This window comes from Rhynchophorus ferrugineus, unplaced genomic scaffold (assembly GCF_030347505.1).
Source record: "Rhynchophorus ferrugineus isolate W39M unplaced genomic scaffold, kcgeb_rfMv2 rfM3, whole genome shotgun sequence".
In the NCBI taxonomy this organism is placed as follows: Eukaryota; Metazoa; Arthropoda; class Insecta; order Coleoptera; family Curculionidae; genus Rhynchophorus; species Rhynchophorus ferrugineus.
In genome coordinates, this window is record NW_027472582.1 from 58,483,425 (window position 1) to 58,505,171 (window position 21,747).

The 21,747-nt window shown below is 33.2% G+C and overlaps 1 protein-coding gene across 1 annotated transcript; it reads left to right on the top strand.

Annotated features, from left to right (window-relative positions):
- The first annotated feature begins 16,285 nt into the window (after nt 1–16,285).
- Nucleotides 16,286–21,439, top strand: LOC143192697 (uncharacterized). Its single transcript, XM_076398189.1, has 5 exons — nt 16,286–16,914; nt 17,199–17,469; nt 17,527–17,694; nt 17,797–18,038; nt 21,368–21,439. Exons 1-5 carry the CDS (start codon nt 16,414–16,416, stop codon nt 21,437–21,439), a joined length of 1,254 nt encoding a protein of 417 aa, XP_076254304.1. The 5' UTR covers nt 16,286–16,413.
- The last annotated feature ends 308 nt before the right edge of the window (nt 21,440–21,747 follow it).

Consider the following 21,747-nt stretch of genomic DNA (forward strand, 5'->3'; position numbering starts at 1 on the left):
GGCAACATTGCTAATTTTAGAGGTTTCTAACGTGATGTCGTAAATTAACCTATTTTTTAGGCTTATTTAGCAATTAGCAAAAACGCTGCCTAACCCTACGAGTTAGATCAAATTAATGTACTACAGTATTGTACACCATAAAAAGGTATACAAAAAAGTCCGCGATGGTATATGTTTATCTTTTAGGGATAACCCACATTAACCATTTTTATTGTTTACTTTTTACGTGAGAAAATGGCTTATTTACGAAGCTATTTTAAGCAATACGGCATTAATCCTTATCGAATTAAGTACCTTAAATACAGTGTGCAATTAATATAGATCAATATGGTTCCTTACAGCATGTAAATTAAACAAATATTTTCGGAGATATTACAAATTTAAAATTTGCGTTTAAAAATGTGTAATGTAATAAAAATTGTATGAATTTAGATATTCCAAAGATAGCAGGAAATCTTCATAGTAAGTATAGGGGAAGAGGAATTGTTTTACTCCAAATTTAATGCGTGCAGGCCAAGGGCAGTAATGAATGAACCAAAAATACTGGATCGATTTTAATCATGTTTTCATTGAGTGACATAGGCATATATATTTTATGCCCGTGCAAAGTCGGAGCGGGCCGCTATGTTTTTATATACAACGTTCATATTTTTTCTGTAGTGTATTTAATTTAGTATCAGCATTGCAGCCGTGCGAAGCCGGGGCGGGTCGCTAGTATTTGAATAAATTTAAGTTTTGAATTTGGAATTATATGCACATTCTAATAGTTGCAAGTATAATTATGTTAACCATTATAATAACCAAGTAAATAGAAACTGTGAAACAGGTGTAAATAATAATTCACATTCTATTAGAAAATTTTATTGCAGCAATCTGAATGAAAAATGGAGTGAAAAATTCCATATTTACATTAACATCATTTAATAGAGATTATATTGAATTATATTTACATTGAGTCAATAAACCAAATTTACATAAAGTCTTGATAATATGTTATCCAACATAATTTACAAAAACTCTAAAAATCATATTTGCATATCATCAATTTATCTCAATGCCATGATACTTTTATATGATACTTTTCATCCGAAAGAAGTCTCCAGTTAATAAAATGTTATTTTTAAAAAGCACTAAATTAGCTACTTACAGTCTGGTATAAAAATATATTATATTTTCCTTGATTGTTTCTCTCCTCCATCATCAAACTAGTAGCTCATTAGGATATCTTTGAAGATTAATGTTATATTTTGTATATTCAATTTTTTCTGCATTATAATTATCTCCCATATCTAATAATCTCCATATATTATTTAAGTATTGTCCTTCCTTTGCAATGTTTTTATTTGAACAACAAAAATAAAATCTGAAGCTATTTCGGGTGAAATTTTGCATTTGATGTTGAAAATATTTTGCTATAAATTTGGCAGCTAATAAACAAAATTGATGCTGTTAGGGTTTTTTAACTTTTGAAAATTTAACCTTACAGTCCAAACTTACCTTTGTTATTCGTAAACAACTTTAAAACCGATGTATCTTACAACACTAAGGGTAACACAAAAGTTTAATTCTTATTGTTATTTTTTAATGCACCTAAAAATTTAAATATACTAAATTTTTTATTGTTTTCACTCAATCGATAATAGATAAATTTAAAAGGGCCGATTATGGATATTATACGTAGAGGAAGAGGGTGTAATTTAGTCGATTGTACTCATGCGCTATTCAAAAATTACGTTCTGAGCATTGTGTACTGTTTTATTGGATAGACTTATAGATCCACTTACCGTATGTTAATGACTTAATAGATAGATTGGTTTCAAGGTAAAGAAAAAACATCTCTTACTGTCATAATAGCATCGAGTCATCGAGTATATGTTCTTGAGTGGCCTGTACGCCACTGTCAATTCGCCTTCGATTTAATTGACTCCTCATCTTCCACCGAAAGGTAGATTAGACAGGGTAACAAACGGCGTACCACTTAAGACTGGTGATTAGGCCTTTTTTTAACGGAAGTCCACGGTAGTCCTCGGCCAGATAGGAATGACAGATAAAGATTAATTATAAAAGAAATACCCACCTAATCCGACAAAAGAAGATGTAGTTCCATTATCGGGGCACTTACTTCTTTTCTCGGCGAGGAGATTACCACTGTGTCTCTAATAGTTTACGAGATTAGTTCTCAATTAACAATTGACAGCGTTTTGTTTTAATGGTGCGCGACCGTCGGTCGGGGACGCAATCGGTGGGATTGACCGTCGGGGTGTCATTTTACGAGAGGTGCGACATCAATCGTCCGAAACGATCGAATTTTAATTGGATGTTGAATTGATCAGGCGCCACATTCGTAAACAGAAGAATGGACGTATAAAACAATGCTGATAATGTATATATCAATGTCATAAGCTACCATGTATACTACTTAAAGACACTTTTCATATCTAAATTGCTTTACAGTTTTATTTTAAGAGTTCAACGGTTATACTTTTAGAGTCTGTTGGTAGTACTGGATTTAGCACATTGAATTTATTTTTGGTTCAATCTTATCTCGGTATAAAATTTGTTTAACGCAACAAAATCTATAGTCTATTCAAAACAGTAGTCATACGGGAGACCTATCAAAACGTGGCAAGTTTGCCGCACCAACTCTGAGTTTTAGTACATTTAGGCTCTGACATATAACAAAATTTTAATATAAATAAAATGATGAAACAAAAATGTTATGTATTACAACTTAACATCTAACGCATACATTATTGAAGAACTTAAAACTACAATTAATTATACAGCCACAATAATTTATAGGTTAGAGTTGTTTTATTATACATACATTGAACTTTTAACTGCATTCTTCTTAATGCATTTGCCATATCTGCAAAAGAGTTAATATTATTTCTCTCCTCATACATGTTAACTAAATGTTCACGTATATTCTGAACAATAACACACATACTCATAAAGCTTTCATACTCTATAATACAATTTCCTACAATTTGAAGTATATTAATAGTATAATGACCTTTAGTTGATTCCTCTTTCATCACCCTGTCTTGTAATTGTCTGCATTGAATCATAAACCAACATTCATAAAGTTCTATTCAATCAGTGTCACTTTCAAAAACACTAATCAAATTAATGACTAAGCTGTTTATTTCCAATCTATTAAAAACTTGCTCAAGATTCTATTATACTATTTATCAATTATTTCTTCAATGTGTCTGATCGAGCTCACACAAACAGAAGGTGTTATTTTCGACAATGCCTCTTTCCGCAAATCCAGAGAGTTCTGGTTTGAATATACATATATATATATATATATATATATATATATATATATATATATATATAGACTTTGTATTTATTTAGATGCCGAAATATTATAACTAATTTAGATAAATAACAAAATTAATCTAACTATTTGCAAAGGAGGATTTCGTGTTGAGAACTTACAAAAAAACTGACTAATTATATAGCTTTGCGAAATACCTTTGTGAACAAAAAACAAACCAAATAACGTGCAGTTACCCAATAAACAGTACGATATCCATTGCGAATAAAACGTTTTTAAATTTCTCCAATCATTTCCATAATTTGTGCCGCATGTGTCCGTTATTATGTCCTGCATAATTTCCGCATTTTCTCTATAAATTAATGCTTGTTTAAAAACGCCTATGTATTTTGAAACAATTATGTGAATAATTATTTTGGAACGTGATTAGCGCCGCATTGTTTAACATATTTAAACTGAATCAAGTTGTACGCACATTCTACAATTTATTTTGGTGTCAAGTATATTTAATAAAAACTATTTACGAATCTGTAGAGAAAATAATTTTTATATTGATATATAATATGTCAACTTGAATTAATTGTATAGTAATTGGTGCTATTAAAGTAGACATGATGTTTTGGCTAGCCTAATTTAACATAGTGCAACAAAACTAAAAAAGTCATTAATAATATTTAATTTTCTTTTTCTTTCAATATAACGTTTCGTGATAAATTTGATTGAAGTGGATTTATAAAAAAATCAATGTTTGAAGTACTCTGCATATTTAGTAATTGTAGAATCTATGAATATTTAAGAGTTAAATTTACAAAAGTAATATATTTGTAGGCAACAATTTAATTTTGTATTTAAGTGAATATTTTAATAACCTACGGATTTTACTGCAATTTAAAGTCCAAAGGCTCTCAGTGGTCGAAAGAGAATAGGAATACTGTTTAAAAACTGAAATTTGCTCGACTATATATCTGATGGGAATGGTTGTGCGTTCCTTTAGACTAACTTATGGTGTCAAAACGCTGAAGAAGTGAGAAAATGGATCAATAACAAATCTACATCGTCCTTTCGGTACCATATCGACATGTTCCAAGAAAGATGGAAGTCTTTTCTTGAATTTATTTAGTACATTGTTATTCGTCGTTGTGTACTAACCTACAATTTGTCTTTACAGTAACTTAAATCTAGAGGACTCACGGGTTCTATCTTAGATTAGTGTAATAACGTTTATGTACCGACACTGCAGTTTTTCTATTAAATACGCTACACTACACTACCCTACGCAAGATATAATGGCTTGACTCTTTTGAATCCTCTTCTGGTGTTATCCAAGGGTTGTATTACTTCGGTATTGCCATGAATATGGAGCTTGTTTGGAATTCTCTTGATTCGCTAAGTGACAGTCTGTAACAGAAGGTTTCGGTGTAAATAAGTAGTCTATTAATATTTGGACGCCAACAATACTTCTCAAGATACTTTTACTTCATACTTCGTGAAATAATTACTTACCGCGGAAAATCCCCATCTCTGTATTCCGTATTTTATAATAATTGGCAGACAGTCATCGATCAATTATTTCAAGACACAAAAGTATTAAAACATACTGAAATTTCTTCTTCTCTGGCCCATTGTAAAAGGTCTTACCAAGCCCACGTTATTATCGTTTTAATACTTCTGAGTATTAAGTGGATAATAATCTTATGATTTTTGTCTTATATTTTTGTACATATTTTACAATCTCCTTTAACCAACTAGGGTTTATCTGAACAGGACCTACAGTTTAACATGGGCTCCTAACCATGGTCCTCGTCACTAAGCCTACCGACTGACGAGCGACCAACTTAGAAATCATCCCAGAAGACATCCAGTCTGGTTACTGGCGTGACTAGTATCATTTTTCTTGTCGGATTTTACACTCTTACCTGTAACAATCACAAACATAAATTTTACGACCATGCCTCAGCAGGATTCGAACCCGCGACTATCGCATAAAATGAGAGGACCGTCCTGTCGCCTTTACCACTGCGCCACCAAGCCGGTCGTGTTATATCTGGTATGAACTTTATATACATGACATGGATCGTCTACGTATGGCAATATAGCCTATTAATTTGCTAAGGCTATTATTTATAATGATATACTTCATACCATTTTTATTTAAACAAAGTACTGGTTTTGTTAAAATCCAACATGTCCTTGATCAAGTTTATAATTATGAAGTTTTATTGGTTTAACTATAATTTCTTCATCATCGTCTATTTTTAACCATGCTATATTTATTGTTAGAAATACTGATTCTAATCGATTACAACATTTGCAATAATTAACGTGAAATATTATTTCGTTTCACCATGACAATCTCCGGATTGCACATTTAAGATATGTTTACGAGCCAAACCAATAAAATAACTGTTAAATGGCTCTATTAACCGCTTTAACCGGCATACAAACTATCGGCAACTAATTCGAGGAACACTTTTATATACCTGCAAAGCTCCACGGTCATTAGGAAATAAAAACAATAAGCTATTATTGATATACGGCCATCTGTTAATGGCTGAATGGTTTGACCGAGGAATGAAATCCATTCATGCATCTGAGAAACGGTAAGATATATATTTTATGGCGATCCTTTTGTGTTCCTTTATTGCCTTTTGTATTGTGGTCAAATTCTCTTTTTCTAGTCGCTTTCGTAACATTTAAAAGGTGACTTTTTATACTTGAGTGTATATAATGCGTATTTATATTATATTTCTATGTTTTTTAGGTTTTTAATTAGTAGGGTTTATTAAATACTAAACAGGTCATCGTTTAATTATTTTGGTCTCTCAAGACGAATAGAACGCAAAACATACTAATGATTAAAATTATATATGACGTTGATAGTTTGATCATTATTTGATTATTAACTGATTATAATTTATTGTTATTATTGTTTTTTTTATTGTTTTGACGGGTGTCGACTAACTATACAATAGTACGGTGTTGATATGAAGGGGACAGGAACAGACAATATATAAAATAAATATGAATATACACTAACATATAAAATAATAAATAATAAATAAATAAAATTAATAGCACAAACATGGGCGCTAAAAGTATAAATAGTGTATATACAATTTAAAAATTAAAACAAATACAGGACTACAAACATGTCCATATCGAAGTAGAGGTCCGGAGAGCACACATCAGCACCCATACCGAAGATTCTATGGAGAAAATCGATTTCTCGAAAGAACTCGAGGAATCTTTTCCATACTTAGTCCTAATCTGGGTGAGCCGGGGACCGTCGTTCAGTATGCCATAAACTGAAAAAATCTACGGATGACGAAGGGAAGGAACGCGAAGAGAGGAGAAAAAATCAGCTTTAACCTCAAAGAGCTTGTTGTGGTTGGCCTCCTGGACCCAACGAGGTTGTACCTCGTTCTTTGTGAAACAAGAAACGAATAGAATAAGGTCAGTATGGATACAAACATCCGTGATGGGGAAAGGAGAGGAGGCATACCAACGAGAGAAGACATCCAGAGTAAACTTTTGAATCAGTTGAGTCGGTGATCAGGGGATGGTTGAACTTCTGTTCCAAGAAACATTCGAGAGCATTTCAGGAGTCGGTCAGGTCTAACCATTCTTTGGAAGATTGCGTCGCGATATAGGATGAAGCTTTAAATATCGCGAAGAGTTCCGCGGTCAATACTGAACTCTGTTCAGGGAGCTTGAAACGGAATGCCCGGTGGTCAACCACAAATGTACTGCCAAGTCCGCTGCGAGATTTGGAGCCATCAGTATATGTGTGCTTGCGGCCAGGTTAAAAGTGGAGAAGTTCGCAGCACTTGGACCGAATAAAGTAAGGATAATGTTCTCTTTAATAAAATTTGTTATTATTATTATATTTGCTTTATTGTTCTACGGTTTCCAATTAGTTTACATAAAATAATATTTTATCTAATATAATTAAGTAGTTGATGACGTTTTGATCGTCCTAAATCATCCTAAAACATTTTGGTAATATTTTGAGTGGATAGACATTCAAGCTCTTTAACAATCGGCCAAACTGGTCCATTCGATAAGTTGATGATTTCAACAAGTCCCGTAAATGCGATGAAATTACTGCTGAGTAGCAAATCTCCGGTTTGCTTGAGGTAGTTCCCATCAGAGATTGTTGAAGGATGATTAGGATTGCATCATAACACCCCTATGTATTCGCTGCTATCTTTAAACTATTTAAATCCAATAAAAACCTTTGCTATTTATATTATTATGTTTTAGTTTAAACTTATTTCCTAACAACAGTACAATAAAAGACTTAACTATATATACTTAGAAAAAAGAAAATTGCCAAAAGCAAATAAGTACATTGAATTCACAAAATTAATTATATGCTCTTATCAGAAAAAGAAAATATTTCCACATAAATATAGTATATCCAAATTACCCTAAGAATAATAAGGTATAGGGACATGTGTTTGTTATAACAACCTGAAAGCTATGATCATCATAATAGCATAACTATAGAAATGCCAAAGATATTGATAAGCGACTCCGGATGCTGAAATGGAAGTATGTGACCATGTGAAACTAAGCAAAGAACGTTTTTCTGCCTTAATCATACTGGCCTTGGAAACTTTTTTTAACAAAGTTATAGGCAATTACATAATGACAGTGTGGTACGAGACGAGGTATCTAACAAGTCAATTGAAATGTCCTCTCCTGACCCATAAATGGCGCTGCCACAATTAAATACATATGTTTTTCAGTTTGCCATAACCCTCAAAAGATACGTGTATACATTTGATAGTCGGATCATTTAGACGTGATGAAATGAGCATCGAACGGGGTAAACGCAGTGGACGCCCAAACGAGGATTTTACTGACGAAAACACTAAAAAAATCCAAAAAATGATTTTGAATTACCGTAAATTGAAATTTAGTGCATCAACAAACACCTTAAACATATCAACTGACTTTGTGCATCATATCATTCACGAATATTTGGGTATGAGAAAGCTCTGTGCAAAGTGAGTGCCGCGCGAACTCACTTTTGACCAAAAACCACGGGGAGTTGATGATTCGGAGCAGTGTTTGAAGATGATCAAGCCTAATAAATCCGAGCTTTTGGGTATATATACGACAATGGATGAAATATGGCTCCATCATTTCACTCCCAAGTCCAATCGATCCGAGTGGACTGCACATGATGAACCCGCTCCAAAGCGTGGGAAAACGCAGCAGTCGGCAGGCAAGGTTTGTACGTCTGTATTTTGCGATACGCATGAAATAATTTTCATTGACTACCTTGAAAAAGGAAGGACCACCACAGCGACCATTACATAGCATTATTGGACCGTTTGAAGGACGAAACTGTCGCAAAACTTATTTTGCCAAAAAATGTGTTATACTATGTTAGGCCGGGGACTTTTCAATTGATTTGATATATTCTGTTCAAGGTCTAATTTTAACAAAAAATTGTTCACGTTCAACCCAGTTTAGTTGAAAGTGTTGTGAAAAGTGTTGGCAACCTGTCACATAACGCAATCTAATTAGAAAAACTAGAAGGAAATTTTCTTTACTATATATTGTTGTTAGATGCATTGAAGACAGAAGTAAGTTAAGTATATTTACTTCTTTCTTCATTGAATTTTCTTCTGCATTAACACTGGGAATTTACTATAAATTATTTTTAGTGGGAGAATAAATATAATTCATTCCTGTGATATCGGAGCCATTATGCAGTAACTTATTAAGTTACGTGTTAAGTATAACCACGCATGATTCCAAAACGTTTTGTGACTAGTTATTATGCTCAAAAATTCAAGAGATTGGAAATAGAGATAATTGCATTATAAATTTATAAATTGCATGAGGTGCTTCTTAAATAAATTTGAATCAGCGATATCTAATGGTGATAATGCGAATTAATGCGTAAACAACTGTTCAGCTAACCAACCTATCAGTTAAGTTCAATGGTATAGACATACCTCTTCAGATTATTACAATACATAAACTTAAATAACAGTTTTCTATTTGGTATTGTAGAGTTCGTTAGTCTATGTAGATACTAAGCATGAAAAGCTCAAAATTATGCTCATAACTTTCATTACATTTATTAAGGCTTACGTCAATATCATGGGTTAATCCAGGAGAGCCATCTACGTTGACGCCAAACCGAAATATTCAAGGCCATAAAATTTTGCTCTGCATATGGTGACCCTACCATATATAATTTGTCACGATCTGCTAAAACCAAATGAAGCTGTTACTGGTATTATCTACCGACGTCATACAAACAAATTGAAAGACGAATTGTTGCAAAAATACGAATAATAGCGAGCAGCAGAAACAAAGTCATCCTCTTGCATGACAACGCTTGGTCATGCATTACAAAAGTGAAAAATAATATCTTTAATATATGATATACTATAAAAATATATAATAATTTTCGTCAACAAATGAAAAGTGAAAAAATAATCAGAATACATACAACACAATACAATACAAAACAATCATTGTAAAATGTTAGATTTTGAAAAGGGTAATATTTTAATATGTATATTGCAACTATGTTAAAAACATTTTATATTTCTATATATTACTTGTCAGACATTGCCACTACACACTTTTTGTAGTTTTTTTGTACAGTTTTTTTTGTGTTGAGTATGTACTTTTTTAAATGTATCTTCAATATACAGAGTAGTTTGCAGTTTGTCTTAAGTTCAACCCACAAGTTTTTAATCTTAAGTAATATAAAATAATAATTATCGTTAATGCTAACGCGACACACATTCCCCCTACCATAACAAATTTAGTTATACTGGAATTGTTATATTAATTACCATCTAATTAAGATTATATTGGGATTATAATCAGGTATTTCTAAGCCACGATTAGAACATTTCCAATACATGACTTATCAGTATAAGTCTCCGGAGATGTGTTATAACCGTAGCTTCCGTATCTAGCATCTTGCACTCATTATTAGCAAGCTTATACATGTTCCCGATAGTATCAGTGATTTTCACTTGCAGTGCCGGGTTACATGTCGTGTTCCCACACGACTTGGTGTGGTGGACACGCTGAGACTCACGTTATCTCTACACCGAATCGGTCATCTTAATTTAAACAGATTTCTCCGCTTATAGCACGGCCATCTATGTGGTTTACTATTTATATTAAATTCCATCGAATCTATCTGATAACAGTTTGACATGGAGATTTTTCTCCATCTAGTAAATTCTTTATTATTATTTTAGTAAGAAGTTATTCTTCAGTATATAATTTTTTGATATTTAATTTGTTTATTCGTCTCTTGATTAACAGAAAAAAAATATATAGTCAATTCAAAACAGTAGTGACACATATTAAAAAGAGATACAATTCTTTTAGATAAGTTCGGACATGTAATCGAAAGAGCCTGCAAGAGTTGTCCGTTTGTCAAACGTCTGCAAAATTCTTCAAAATACGATAACTACAGGTTATAAACCGGCAAACTCTGTTTGAACGCTTTGTTTTAATAAATTTGAAATCGCCCCAGTCTTTATTGAAAATATATTTTTTGCGCGTTGCAGCTGCACCTAATATTAGTACCGACACGGTCACTAAAACATATAATAAAATATATAACCTTAAATTCACCAAAAGGAAACCGCTGACGAATCATGATCAGCTTAATGTTTCGGAGATCAAACATACGAAATGTATAAAAACAGTAGATAGTTTTTTCAATCAACATAATTTAATAAAATTATTCGAGAGAAAATTTTTAGTCTGGAAAGTACCCATAAAAAAGCCAAAAGACAACAAAAGTTTATGAAAACAGGTAAACGTTGGAATAACTATCGATTATGTTTTGTTAGTCATAACATTTATTAATAATTCATTGCAGACATAAAGTTTTTCATGCTGGAAACAGGAATGGATTTATTCCTGGTGCAGGAGTAGTGTTTCTCTAAGTCCTATAAGTCCAAGGTTGATTACTATGGAGAAATGAACCATACCTTGTCTTTGCACTAGTTTGAAAACCAACCAACCAAAAGACAAGGTGATGAATGAGGAAACAACTAAAGGTCAGTATACAACTAATATACTTTAATTGTCAGAAGTTGTATTATAGAGTGTGAAAGCTTGATAAGCATGTGTGTTATTGTTCAGAATATTCATGAACAATTGGTTAAAATGTATGAGGAGAGAAATAATACTAACTCTTTTGCAGATATGGCAAATGCATTAAGGAGAATGCAGTGATTTTAATGTAGTTTTATCAAGAAATATGTATACAGGTGATAACAGGACACATTAAAGAGAAATATATTAATATCATAATGACTTTATGATTAGTCATTGATTGCAAAAATAAAAAATAAGTAATTAGTGCATACAGCGTTAAAAAATTACTTTTTTTTTAATTAGGTTTTTTACTTTTTTTATTTAACATAATTGCCTTCAAGGGTGATACACTGATTATAGCGACCCTCCAACTTTTCGATACCATTTTTGTCGTACAATTTTTCTTTTGCTTCAATCTATCACCTCTTCATTCGACGAACATTTCTCCCCAGCCAGCATTCCTTGAGATCTGAGAACATGAAATAGTCGCTGGGGGACAGATCTGGAGGGGATCCAAAGCCCAATTCATGGATTTTTGCCATCGTTTTCACTTACTTGTGACACGGTGCATTGTCTCGGTGAAGCAGCACTTTTTTTCTTCAAATGTATCCGTTTTTCGACGATTTCGTCCTTGTTGACGGGCCTGCCTTCCTTTTTCAATGTAGTCCATGAAAATTATTCCTTTCCCATCCCAAAATACAGACGCCATAACCTTGCCAGCGGACTGTTGGGTTTTCCTGTGTAACAATCTGTTTTAGGCGTCCACTGCGTTCGTCGTCTTAGGTGCTCATTTCACCATGTTTAAACTTAGCATACCGATCCTTGATGGTTGATTTTTCTGGGGCAGTTTCTCGAAACTCCCCTTCAAGAAGCAATATTTTATCAGCACGCGAAATTCCATCATCATTATCAATTTTTTTCACAATAACAAAAGTTGCTTCACTCAAAATGCTATAATTCACAAACTAACGATCCGACAATTGTTAAATATATATACGCATCTTTTGAGGTTTAATGCTAAAAACATATGTAATTAATTCTATTAGCGCCATCTATGTGTCAGGCTGGGGACTTCAATTCTTCTGTTATTCCACGATTTAAAATTCGACATGCCTCAAGGTCGCTACACCTCGACTAAAATAGTTTTTCAACAAAATTTATATGTTAATATCCATTTGTTCATTTAATTTTTCCCGAAGCGCCCGCTGCATTCCCGCGACTTCATTGTTCGAGATCCGGAGTACTGGTAGGCCTTACTGAAAATAATCCAAACCCATTAATTTCATATCTCGAAAAATCCTGACTCTCTCCTCGCTTATTATTTCCCTTTTAGTAACCCCGTGCGTGATCATCGGCCGTCATTAAACGCGTTCACTGGACCCAGGTCCCGAATTGTTTTCAAATTAATTTTGGCAATTTTCAAAAATTATCGGTCGCCGGTTACCGAAGACGACAGTCGCCTCGTAAATCGTGTTCGGCATTCCCGTCGCGTACAGCTACCGCTGGGCTACCGTGCACCGCCTACTCCGATCGGATAAATGTCGATTTGCCTCTTGTCTCGAGACCGGGGACCGGTCGAGTGGATGTTGCTCGGGCTTTGCAGTCTGCGAACTGGAAGGAAAACGTATTACGCGGAAATTATTACCGCCTGAAATATATATGATCAACAACCGATACGTTCGGCTAGAAATTTACATTATGATGTTCGATATGATAAATAGAGGGCGGAGCAGGTGTTAAGTGAATTATTATAACTTCGTGTTTGTTCTCCTTTATCGAGTAAGTCGTCATCCGAATGAAAACCGTTGAAGCCAATCCAGACTTGTTGAAGAAGATAATGAGGCTAACCATATAAGATAATAAAAAGTACTTTTAATGAATATAAGAAAACATTCATATCTTGATTCTAAATATTTATTTAAAAGCAGTTGTAAAATCATATCTCCTAGATAAATATGTTACTGTGAAGGAGGGTTATAAATATAACGTAACTACATACAATATATAGTCTATACAAAATAACAACTTACTTCACCCAGATATTTAATGTATTACTGGTCACAATTTGAAAATTAGTTTTAGAACCAAACAATATTTTCGTCTCCAATCAGTTACTTCGATAACAACGAGATAATGGAGACTCCTGTTGCAAGTAAATTTCGTTAGAGAGATAAGCATTTTTACTGCTAAATTCAGAGTTTGGAATATAGGAAAATGTACTGGCTAATTGGAATAAAATCACAATTGTCAGTACAGAATGAATTGCTATTATATAAGCAAATATTGAAACCTATATGGATATACGCAGTTCAATTATGGGGATGTTCTGTAAAAAGTAAAATAAATAAAATACAAATTTTTCAGAACAAAGTCCTGAGAGGTATTGTGGGTGCATCCAAATACTATAGGACTGATTACCTACATGGAGACCTTCAGATACCCGCAGTCAGTCAAGAAATCAAGAGAACTGCAAGGGGACATGAGGAAAGACTCCATTCTCATAAGAATATTGACATATTGCAGATTTTGGATACCACCAAAACAGGACACAGACTCAAAAGAATCAAACCATCTGGTCTTCTGTAGTGAGGTGCATATTTTAAAAATACAGCAGTGACATGTATAAACATAATTTCACCAGAGACTGAGATAGGGCCGATGGGTCCTCCTAGTTATATATCTACTTTTAAGTTATCATAAAGACATATTGTAGGTTAGACGGAAACGACTAATAACAATGTATTAAATAAATAGTTTTAAAAAAATTCAGAGTTGTAGCGGTTTTTATTAAAAATATTTTATAACGTATTGCAACTGCACTGAATATTAGTATGGACACAGTCGTCTCATAAAATTAAATTTAAAAATAATATAATCATCTCTATATGCGTAATACAATTATTTCAAAAGAAACTATTAGCCTGGAAAGATTAATAGAAATCTTAGAGATATACAACTCTTTGAGCGATATAGGACATCTCTTCACACAGTGTTGTGTAATATAGGATTTAAATGGTGTAAAGAAAAACCTCGATGATGTCCTCGAGAACTTCCAGACATTGCTTTTAAAAGAATATAATTTTTAAATGTTTATAATTTAATTTAAATGAGACATGAATATTTCAGATTGCTATATTGGATCACTATTGGGGCAAGATTATAATAATATTAATGTTCAGACAACAAAAGTTCATAGAAAAAACTAAACGTTGTAATAATTGATTAGGTTTTATTAGTCATAACATTTATAAATAATCCGTTACAGATATATTGTTATCCATGGTGGAAACAGAAATAGTTTTATTCCTGGCGCAGAGTTAGTGTTTTCCTTAAATCTGAGGGTGAATAAAAGAATAAATGAAGAATAACATGAAGGAGAAGTTCCCAAAAAGTGCATCCACAAAGGCTTCAATTAAGCAATGACTTGCGGTATATAAAAAGAGTTTTGAAGAAAACATGCTAAAAAGTGAACTATTTCAAATTGTTACTCCGTAAAGGTAAATGGTATATTTATTTACTTTTTATATAAATAACTTTTTTAGAAATAGGCCTGAAAAAAGTCAAATACTAGGTTAGTTTACTGAACAATATGGCCACAGATTATTATATCTTGCTCCCTATCACCGCATATTCAATCCAATTGTATTGATAGTATTGATATAGGGTGTGACAAAGAATTATTACAGTAGATATTCAGATCGAGAAGGATATATACATTGAAGAAGAAATTTATGTGGGTCTATTACACAATTCTGACGATTACCAAGACAGCGTGATGAGAGTGGAAACAACTAAAGCAAATGTTAATACTAAAAATACAAACATATATACAGAAAAGGCTTGTAAAAGACTCTTTGATTGATCAAAATATATCTGGTAGAAATTATATGTACTGAAGAATAGTTTGATTAAAGTTTAAAGCTTTGAAATGAAGAATGAACTAAAATATCAGAAACTGTTCATTGCCTTTTACACATGATAAAATCAAGGCAAATCACTTAAATAACACCTTTTTCATAAGATCGCATTCCGTATAGAAATTCGATTTTATTATTTTTGTTGTCATTTGGTCATCAAACGAAAGAGTGAAATAGCTCTGAGTATTCTTTATTGAGGAAAAACTTATAAAAATTTATGGAAAAACCGTTCGAGTAAGTTCTGATCAATTTTTTAATACTACGTTGAAATTGAACAATTTGCTTCCTGATTCGAGCAGCTAGTTGATGTTTATCAATCGTTAGAGATTGCATTTTTATTGCGGGAACTCTGATAACAACTTATTATATCAAGCGAGGCTCTAATTTTTTATGGTTCGGAGAATAATTATATAACCGGAAAGATGTTGTGGTAAATGGTACAATTCTTACAGCCCTTGTTTGATATTACTTTGGCGCCCAACAGTATGGGGTAATTAGAATCAAAGTAAGAGCTGGTGATATTCACAACGACAGTCAGAATATGAATCTTATATATAAAAATGAATCGCAAAATATGTTCCTAAGCGCATAACTCAACAACGCCTGGACCAATTTGGCCAAATCTTTTTTTAAAATGTTCGTTGAAGTTCAGGGATGGTTTTTACGGCGAGAAAAATTAGAATTATTGCTGGAAAAACCCTAAAAATAGCCCTTTTTGTTTGAATTTGTTTCGTGTATCAGTTGACAATTCATCTGTCATCTGTCAAAAGTCATCTGTAACAGACAACTTTTTTTTTTTTAATTTGATATGACTTGAACTCAAATCCTTTTAATCCGTACGAATTGTTTTATTTATTTAAAATTTTTTATTTGTTTAAAATTTAATTCAAATTTTAAATAAATAAAACAATTCGTACGGCTTAAAAGGATTTGAGTTCAAGTCATATCAAATTTAAAAAAAAAAGTTGTCTGTTACAGATGACTTTTGACAGATGACAGATGAATTGTCAAGTGATACACGAAACAAATTCGTATATCGTGTTTTGTGCAGAGTGTTTAGTTAGTTAGTGTTTGTTTAGTTCGTGATTAGTGAAAAAATAATTTATATTTGATATGCCTCCTATAAGACGAAGCAATTTAGGTAGAAGAACCAGAAATGCTATAAACCAAGCTAATTACCGATCTAATCGTACTGCACAAGAACGTGACGACGGAAATGAACGTGAAAGAATTCGGATATCACAAACGCGTGAAGCGCGAGCGCGACATTCAACTAATAATCGCGCAAGTTTGAATCCAGCTGCTTTCAGTTACGATGTGTCAATTGACTACAGTAACTACCAATGTGTTGTTATTGGTTCTATGAACTTGGTTTGCTCACACTGTAAGGCATTAAAATACAAAAACGAAGCCAATGGATTGTGTTGCGCAAATGGTAAAGTGAAATTGATACAATTGGATCCACCACCAGAACCATTGTACTCATTGGTTTCAGGAATAGGAACAGATTCTATACACTTTTTGACACATATCCAACAATATAACAATTGCTTTCAAATGACTTCATTTGGGGCAACAAATGCAGTTCGGGAAAATTTTATGCCAACTTTCAAGGTATGTATTATAGCAGTTACTCATAATTATTTTAGCGAACAAAATTTTCTGTCACCAAAGTTAAGATGTGTTACTAATCTTCAATTTCTTAATAATTACGAAATATATCACTTAGTCATCATATTATATGGTGATTCAGTTTCAGTGACACTTTTATTATATTTTATATTTGATAGATATTAGTTAAAACTAAATATATACTTTTTAAGATCAAATATTATTTAAGTTTGATCATTGACAATCCATTAATTTATACCACACCATAATATTTTTTTTATTTACAGATACAAGGGCAAATATATCACAGAGCAGGTTCACTGTTACCAGTGTCAGATAGCGACAACAAATTCCTGCAAATTTATTTTATGGGCAATTCACCACAAGAAATTGATCTGCGTTGTGCACATAACAATTTAGTAAAAAGGTCTATTGTAGAACAATTACAAACTTTATTTCATCAACACAATCAATTGATTATATTGTTTAAAACTGCCCTGGATCTGATGCCATCCGATAATCACAAAATTGTAATCAGAGCTGATAAAACACCTGCAGGTCAACATACAAGACGTTTTAATGCACCAACTATTGATGAACTTGCTATCGTTGTAGTTGGAGAAAACTTGGAATCCCGTGATATTGTTTTACATCGTCGGAATTTTCAATTACAACCTATAAAGGAAACACACCGCTCATATGATGCACTGCAATATCCCATTATATTTTGGCAAGGTGAAGATGGCTACGATTTATCAATAAAAATGATAAATCCCATTACAGGTAACTAAAATATTAGTTTAGCTATGGCGATAATATCTCAGTCACTATATTATGTATTTTAATTTTATATTTGAATGTTATTAAAACAAAATCTGTTTACAGGTTCTGAAACCAACAAAAAAGTCAGTTCAATGAACTATTATTCATACCGCCTAATGATTCGGGAAAATGCAGATAATCACATATTGAAATGTCGGCGATTATATCACAAATATGTTGATGACATGTATGTTAAAATTGCAACGGAGAGATTAACATTCATCAGGTTGAATCAAACCAAACTCCGATCTGAAGAGTATATTCACCTTCGAGATGCGATTAATACTGATGGAAATGCACAGAATGTCGGTCGGATGACTATTCTTCCAGCAACATACATCGGAAGCCCTCGGCATATGCACGAATATGCTCAAGATGCCATGTCGTATGTTCGTCATTATGGTACAGCAGATTTGTTCATCACATTTACATGCAATCCGCAATGGATAGAAATTAAGCAGGAGTTATTACCTGGGAAATCATCCATTGATCGTCATGATATTACAGCCAGAGTCTTTAGACAAAAGTTGAAATCTTTGATGAATTTCATCGTAAAACATAATGTGTTTGGTGAGACACGCTGCTGGATGTATTCTGTGGAGTGGCAGAAACGAGGATTGCCACATGCACACATTTTGATTTGGTTGGTTGAAAAGATAAGGCCAAATGAAGTTGATTCAGTGATATCAGCTGAAATCCCTAATGTACAAGTAGATCCTGGATTGCATGAGGTAGTTATCAAAAACATGATACATGGTCCCTGTGGAACTCTTAATCAAAATTCACCGTGTATGATGGATGGTAAATGTTCAAAACGATATCCACGGACATTAATATCGGAAACAATTACTGGTAATGACGGTTATCCATTGTATCGTCGCAGATCGACAGCAGACAATGGAAAATCAACAATTGTCAAATTAAATTAACAAGATATTGAAATAGATAATCGTTGGATTGTTCCATATTCACCCATTTTATCAAAGACATTCAAAGCACACATCAACGTTGAATCTTGCCATTCAGTGAAATCGATTAAATACATTTGCAAATATGTAACCAAAGGGAGTGATATGGCTGTGATTGGAATTGGTGCAGGGAATTCTAATGATGAAGTTACCCAATACCAAATGGGCCGCTATGTCAGTAGTAATGAAGCAGTTTGGCGAATATTTTCTTTTCCTATTCATGAGAGACACCCTTCTGTTGTTCACTTAGCTGTGCATTTAGAAAATGGACAAAGAGTGTATTTTACAGCACAGAACGCAGTACAAAGAGCTGCTCAGCCACCATCTACTACATTAACCAGTTTTTTTGAGACATGCCAAAACGATGATTTCGCACAAACATTGCTATATTCTGAAATGCCAAAATATTATACCTGGAATCAATCCTCAAGGAGATTTATACGACGGAAACAAGGAAAACCAGTTCCAGGATATACAGATGTATATTCCACCGATGCGATTGGCCGGATTTATTCAGTACATCCAAGCAATGATGAATGTTTTTATTTACGACTGCTATTAGTCAATGTACGTGGCCCAACATCATTCCAACAGTTACGAACTGTTGATGGTGAATTGTGTGGATCCTACAGAGAAGCCTGTCAACGTTTGCAATTGCTTGAAAATGACGCTCATTGGGATCAAACTCTCAATGATGCTGTAATATCATCACACACTCATCAAATACGAACATTGTTTTCTATAATCATATCTACATGCTTCCCATCAAACCCAATTGATTTGTGGATGAAGTACAAAGATTATATGTGTGATGATATTTTGTATCAAATACGGAATAGAATGGGAAATCCAAATATACAAATCAGTGAAGAAATTTACAATGAAGCATTGATTTCAATTGAGGACATGTGCTTGATAATGTCAAACAAACTATTAATTCAATTAGGCCTGACCGCGCCCAATCGTCCAATGCATGACGCTTTTAACCAAGAGTTGCATCGAGAAAGACTGTATGATCTCAACGCTTTGAAAGAATAAATTCAAACAAATCTTCCACTGTTAAATGAACAACAGAAGTATGTATTTGAAACTCTTATGAAAGTAACAAATGATGAAACTGGAGGGATTTATTTCTTAGATGCACCTGGTGGTACAGGAAAAACTTTTTTTATTTCATTAATATTAGCAACAATTCGCTCACAAAATAAAATTGCACTTGCACTCGCTTCGTCGGGAATCGCAGCAACTTTGCTTGAAGGTGGTCGAACAGCCCATTCAGCACTAAAATTGCCATTAAATATGCAAAGCAATGAAACTCCAACCTGCAACGTTTCGAAGAACTCTGCAATGGCAAAGGTTTTGCAGCAATGTAAATTGATTGTTTGGGATGAATGCACGATGGCACATAAAAAATCTTTGGAGGCTTTAGACAGAACCTTAAAAGATCTACGTAGCAATAATAACCGATTTGGTGGTGCAATGATTTTATTAGCAGGAGATTTTCGTCAAACATTGCCAGTGATTCCACGATCAACGCCAGCTGATGAACTCAATGCATGTCTAAAGTCCTCCAATTTGTGGAAACATGTTAAAGTACTTCATTTAAGCAAGAATATGCGTGTCGAGTTGCAAAATGACCAATCTGGAAACATATTCTCTAAACAACTCATTGACATTGGTAATGGCAAATTTCCTATAGACATGTTGACGGCTTGCTTTTGCTATGACTATAAACAAGTCCCAGGGGCAATCATTAAGTGTTTGTGGTATTAATCTAGAAAACCCATGTTTCTCACATGGTCAATTGTATGTTGCCTGTTCCCGTGTTGGAAAACCATCAGATTTGTTTATCTATGCGCCAGGTAATCAAACAAAAAACATCGTATACCACAAAGCAATATAATGATAATAATAATAATAATTATGATTCACATGATTAACAATAAAGCGATTACTTACTTTTCAATCCTTATATATGTTTTATTTAATTATTTTTTATTCACAACGCCCTATCACCAGGGTGATGGTTCTGTTCAGGAGAATTTTTTAAAATACGTAGGCACAAAAACTGCCACATTACAAATCTTTTTGACAGGACGAAGTCTGTCGGGTCAGCTAGTATGTAATAAAATATTATAAACATATATTTTTTTTGGTACCAAAAAAAAAATATTTAAAAATTAATATAATCTTAAAACTTTCTTGTTGTTCACTCTGTATTTTCCGAGAAATTAATACTATTCAGCGGATTTTGTTTTTAGTTCCAATTTTCTTTGCCATAGTAAATAATTCGCGCGGTTGGTAGAAGATAAACGTTAGACCGCCAAGACGGCAGACCAATTTTCTCAGTCCAGAATTCGGTTACCTTGTATGGAACTGGTCGCGTTCATATTACAGTTAGTTGATCGATCGATACCAGAGATCCGTATTTAAGAATTTAAATGGGATTTATGTTGTCGATTACGTACGAGCCTTTTGGTTAATTACGATTGGACACCAGGACATGATGAACACTTTGTAAATGTTATTACAACGACAGATTTATGTGGTAATTATGTAGTTTATTTTAAGGCATACTTTAAATATGACGTCTACTGTGAAACTCTAACCGAAATTAATTAAACACGGCTTATTGATATCTTAAGAACCATCTCATATTTATATAGCTACATTTATTGAAGTTATTTGACGGCTATCTTGAATTATCGATGATTAGTGATAACCTGTTAACCAACTAACTTGAACCTTCATAATTGTATCAAACAAGGAATTATTCAAGTAGATGATCTAATACTTGGTCCACGACAAGAGACACAAAGGGATGTTCTACATTCCTCAAATAGCTGCATATATTTCAGCTTTTAATGGATACTTTCCACACTAACAATTTCCCCTGATATAATTGTATTAAATTATGTTTCGATTGCAAAAAAAAGTTACGAAAAAACTACTTACTATTTTTATACATTTCGTATATTGGACCTCTGATGCCGCTAACATCAAGCCGATCTTGATTCGTTCGCATAAAGATGGTTTCTTTTTGGTG

What these genes read in the sequence shown, in the direction of transcription:
- LOC143192697 (XM_076398189.1), top strand. Translation starts at nt 16,414, where the DNA reads ATGCCTCCTATAAGACGAAGCAATTTAGGTAGAAGAACCAGAAATGCT. An exon ending in ATTTTATGCCAACTTTCAAG is followed by an intron (nt 16,915 to 17,198) that starts GTATGTATTATA and finishes TTTTATTTACAG; the next exon opens with ATACAAGGGCAAATATATCA. An exon ending in AGCTGATAAAACACCTGCAG is followed by an intron (nt 17,470 to 17,526) that starts GTCAACATACAA and finishes CTATCGTTGTAG; the next exon opens with TTGGAGAAAACTTGGAATCC.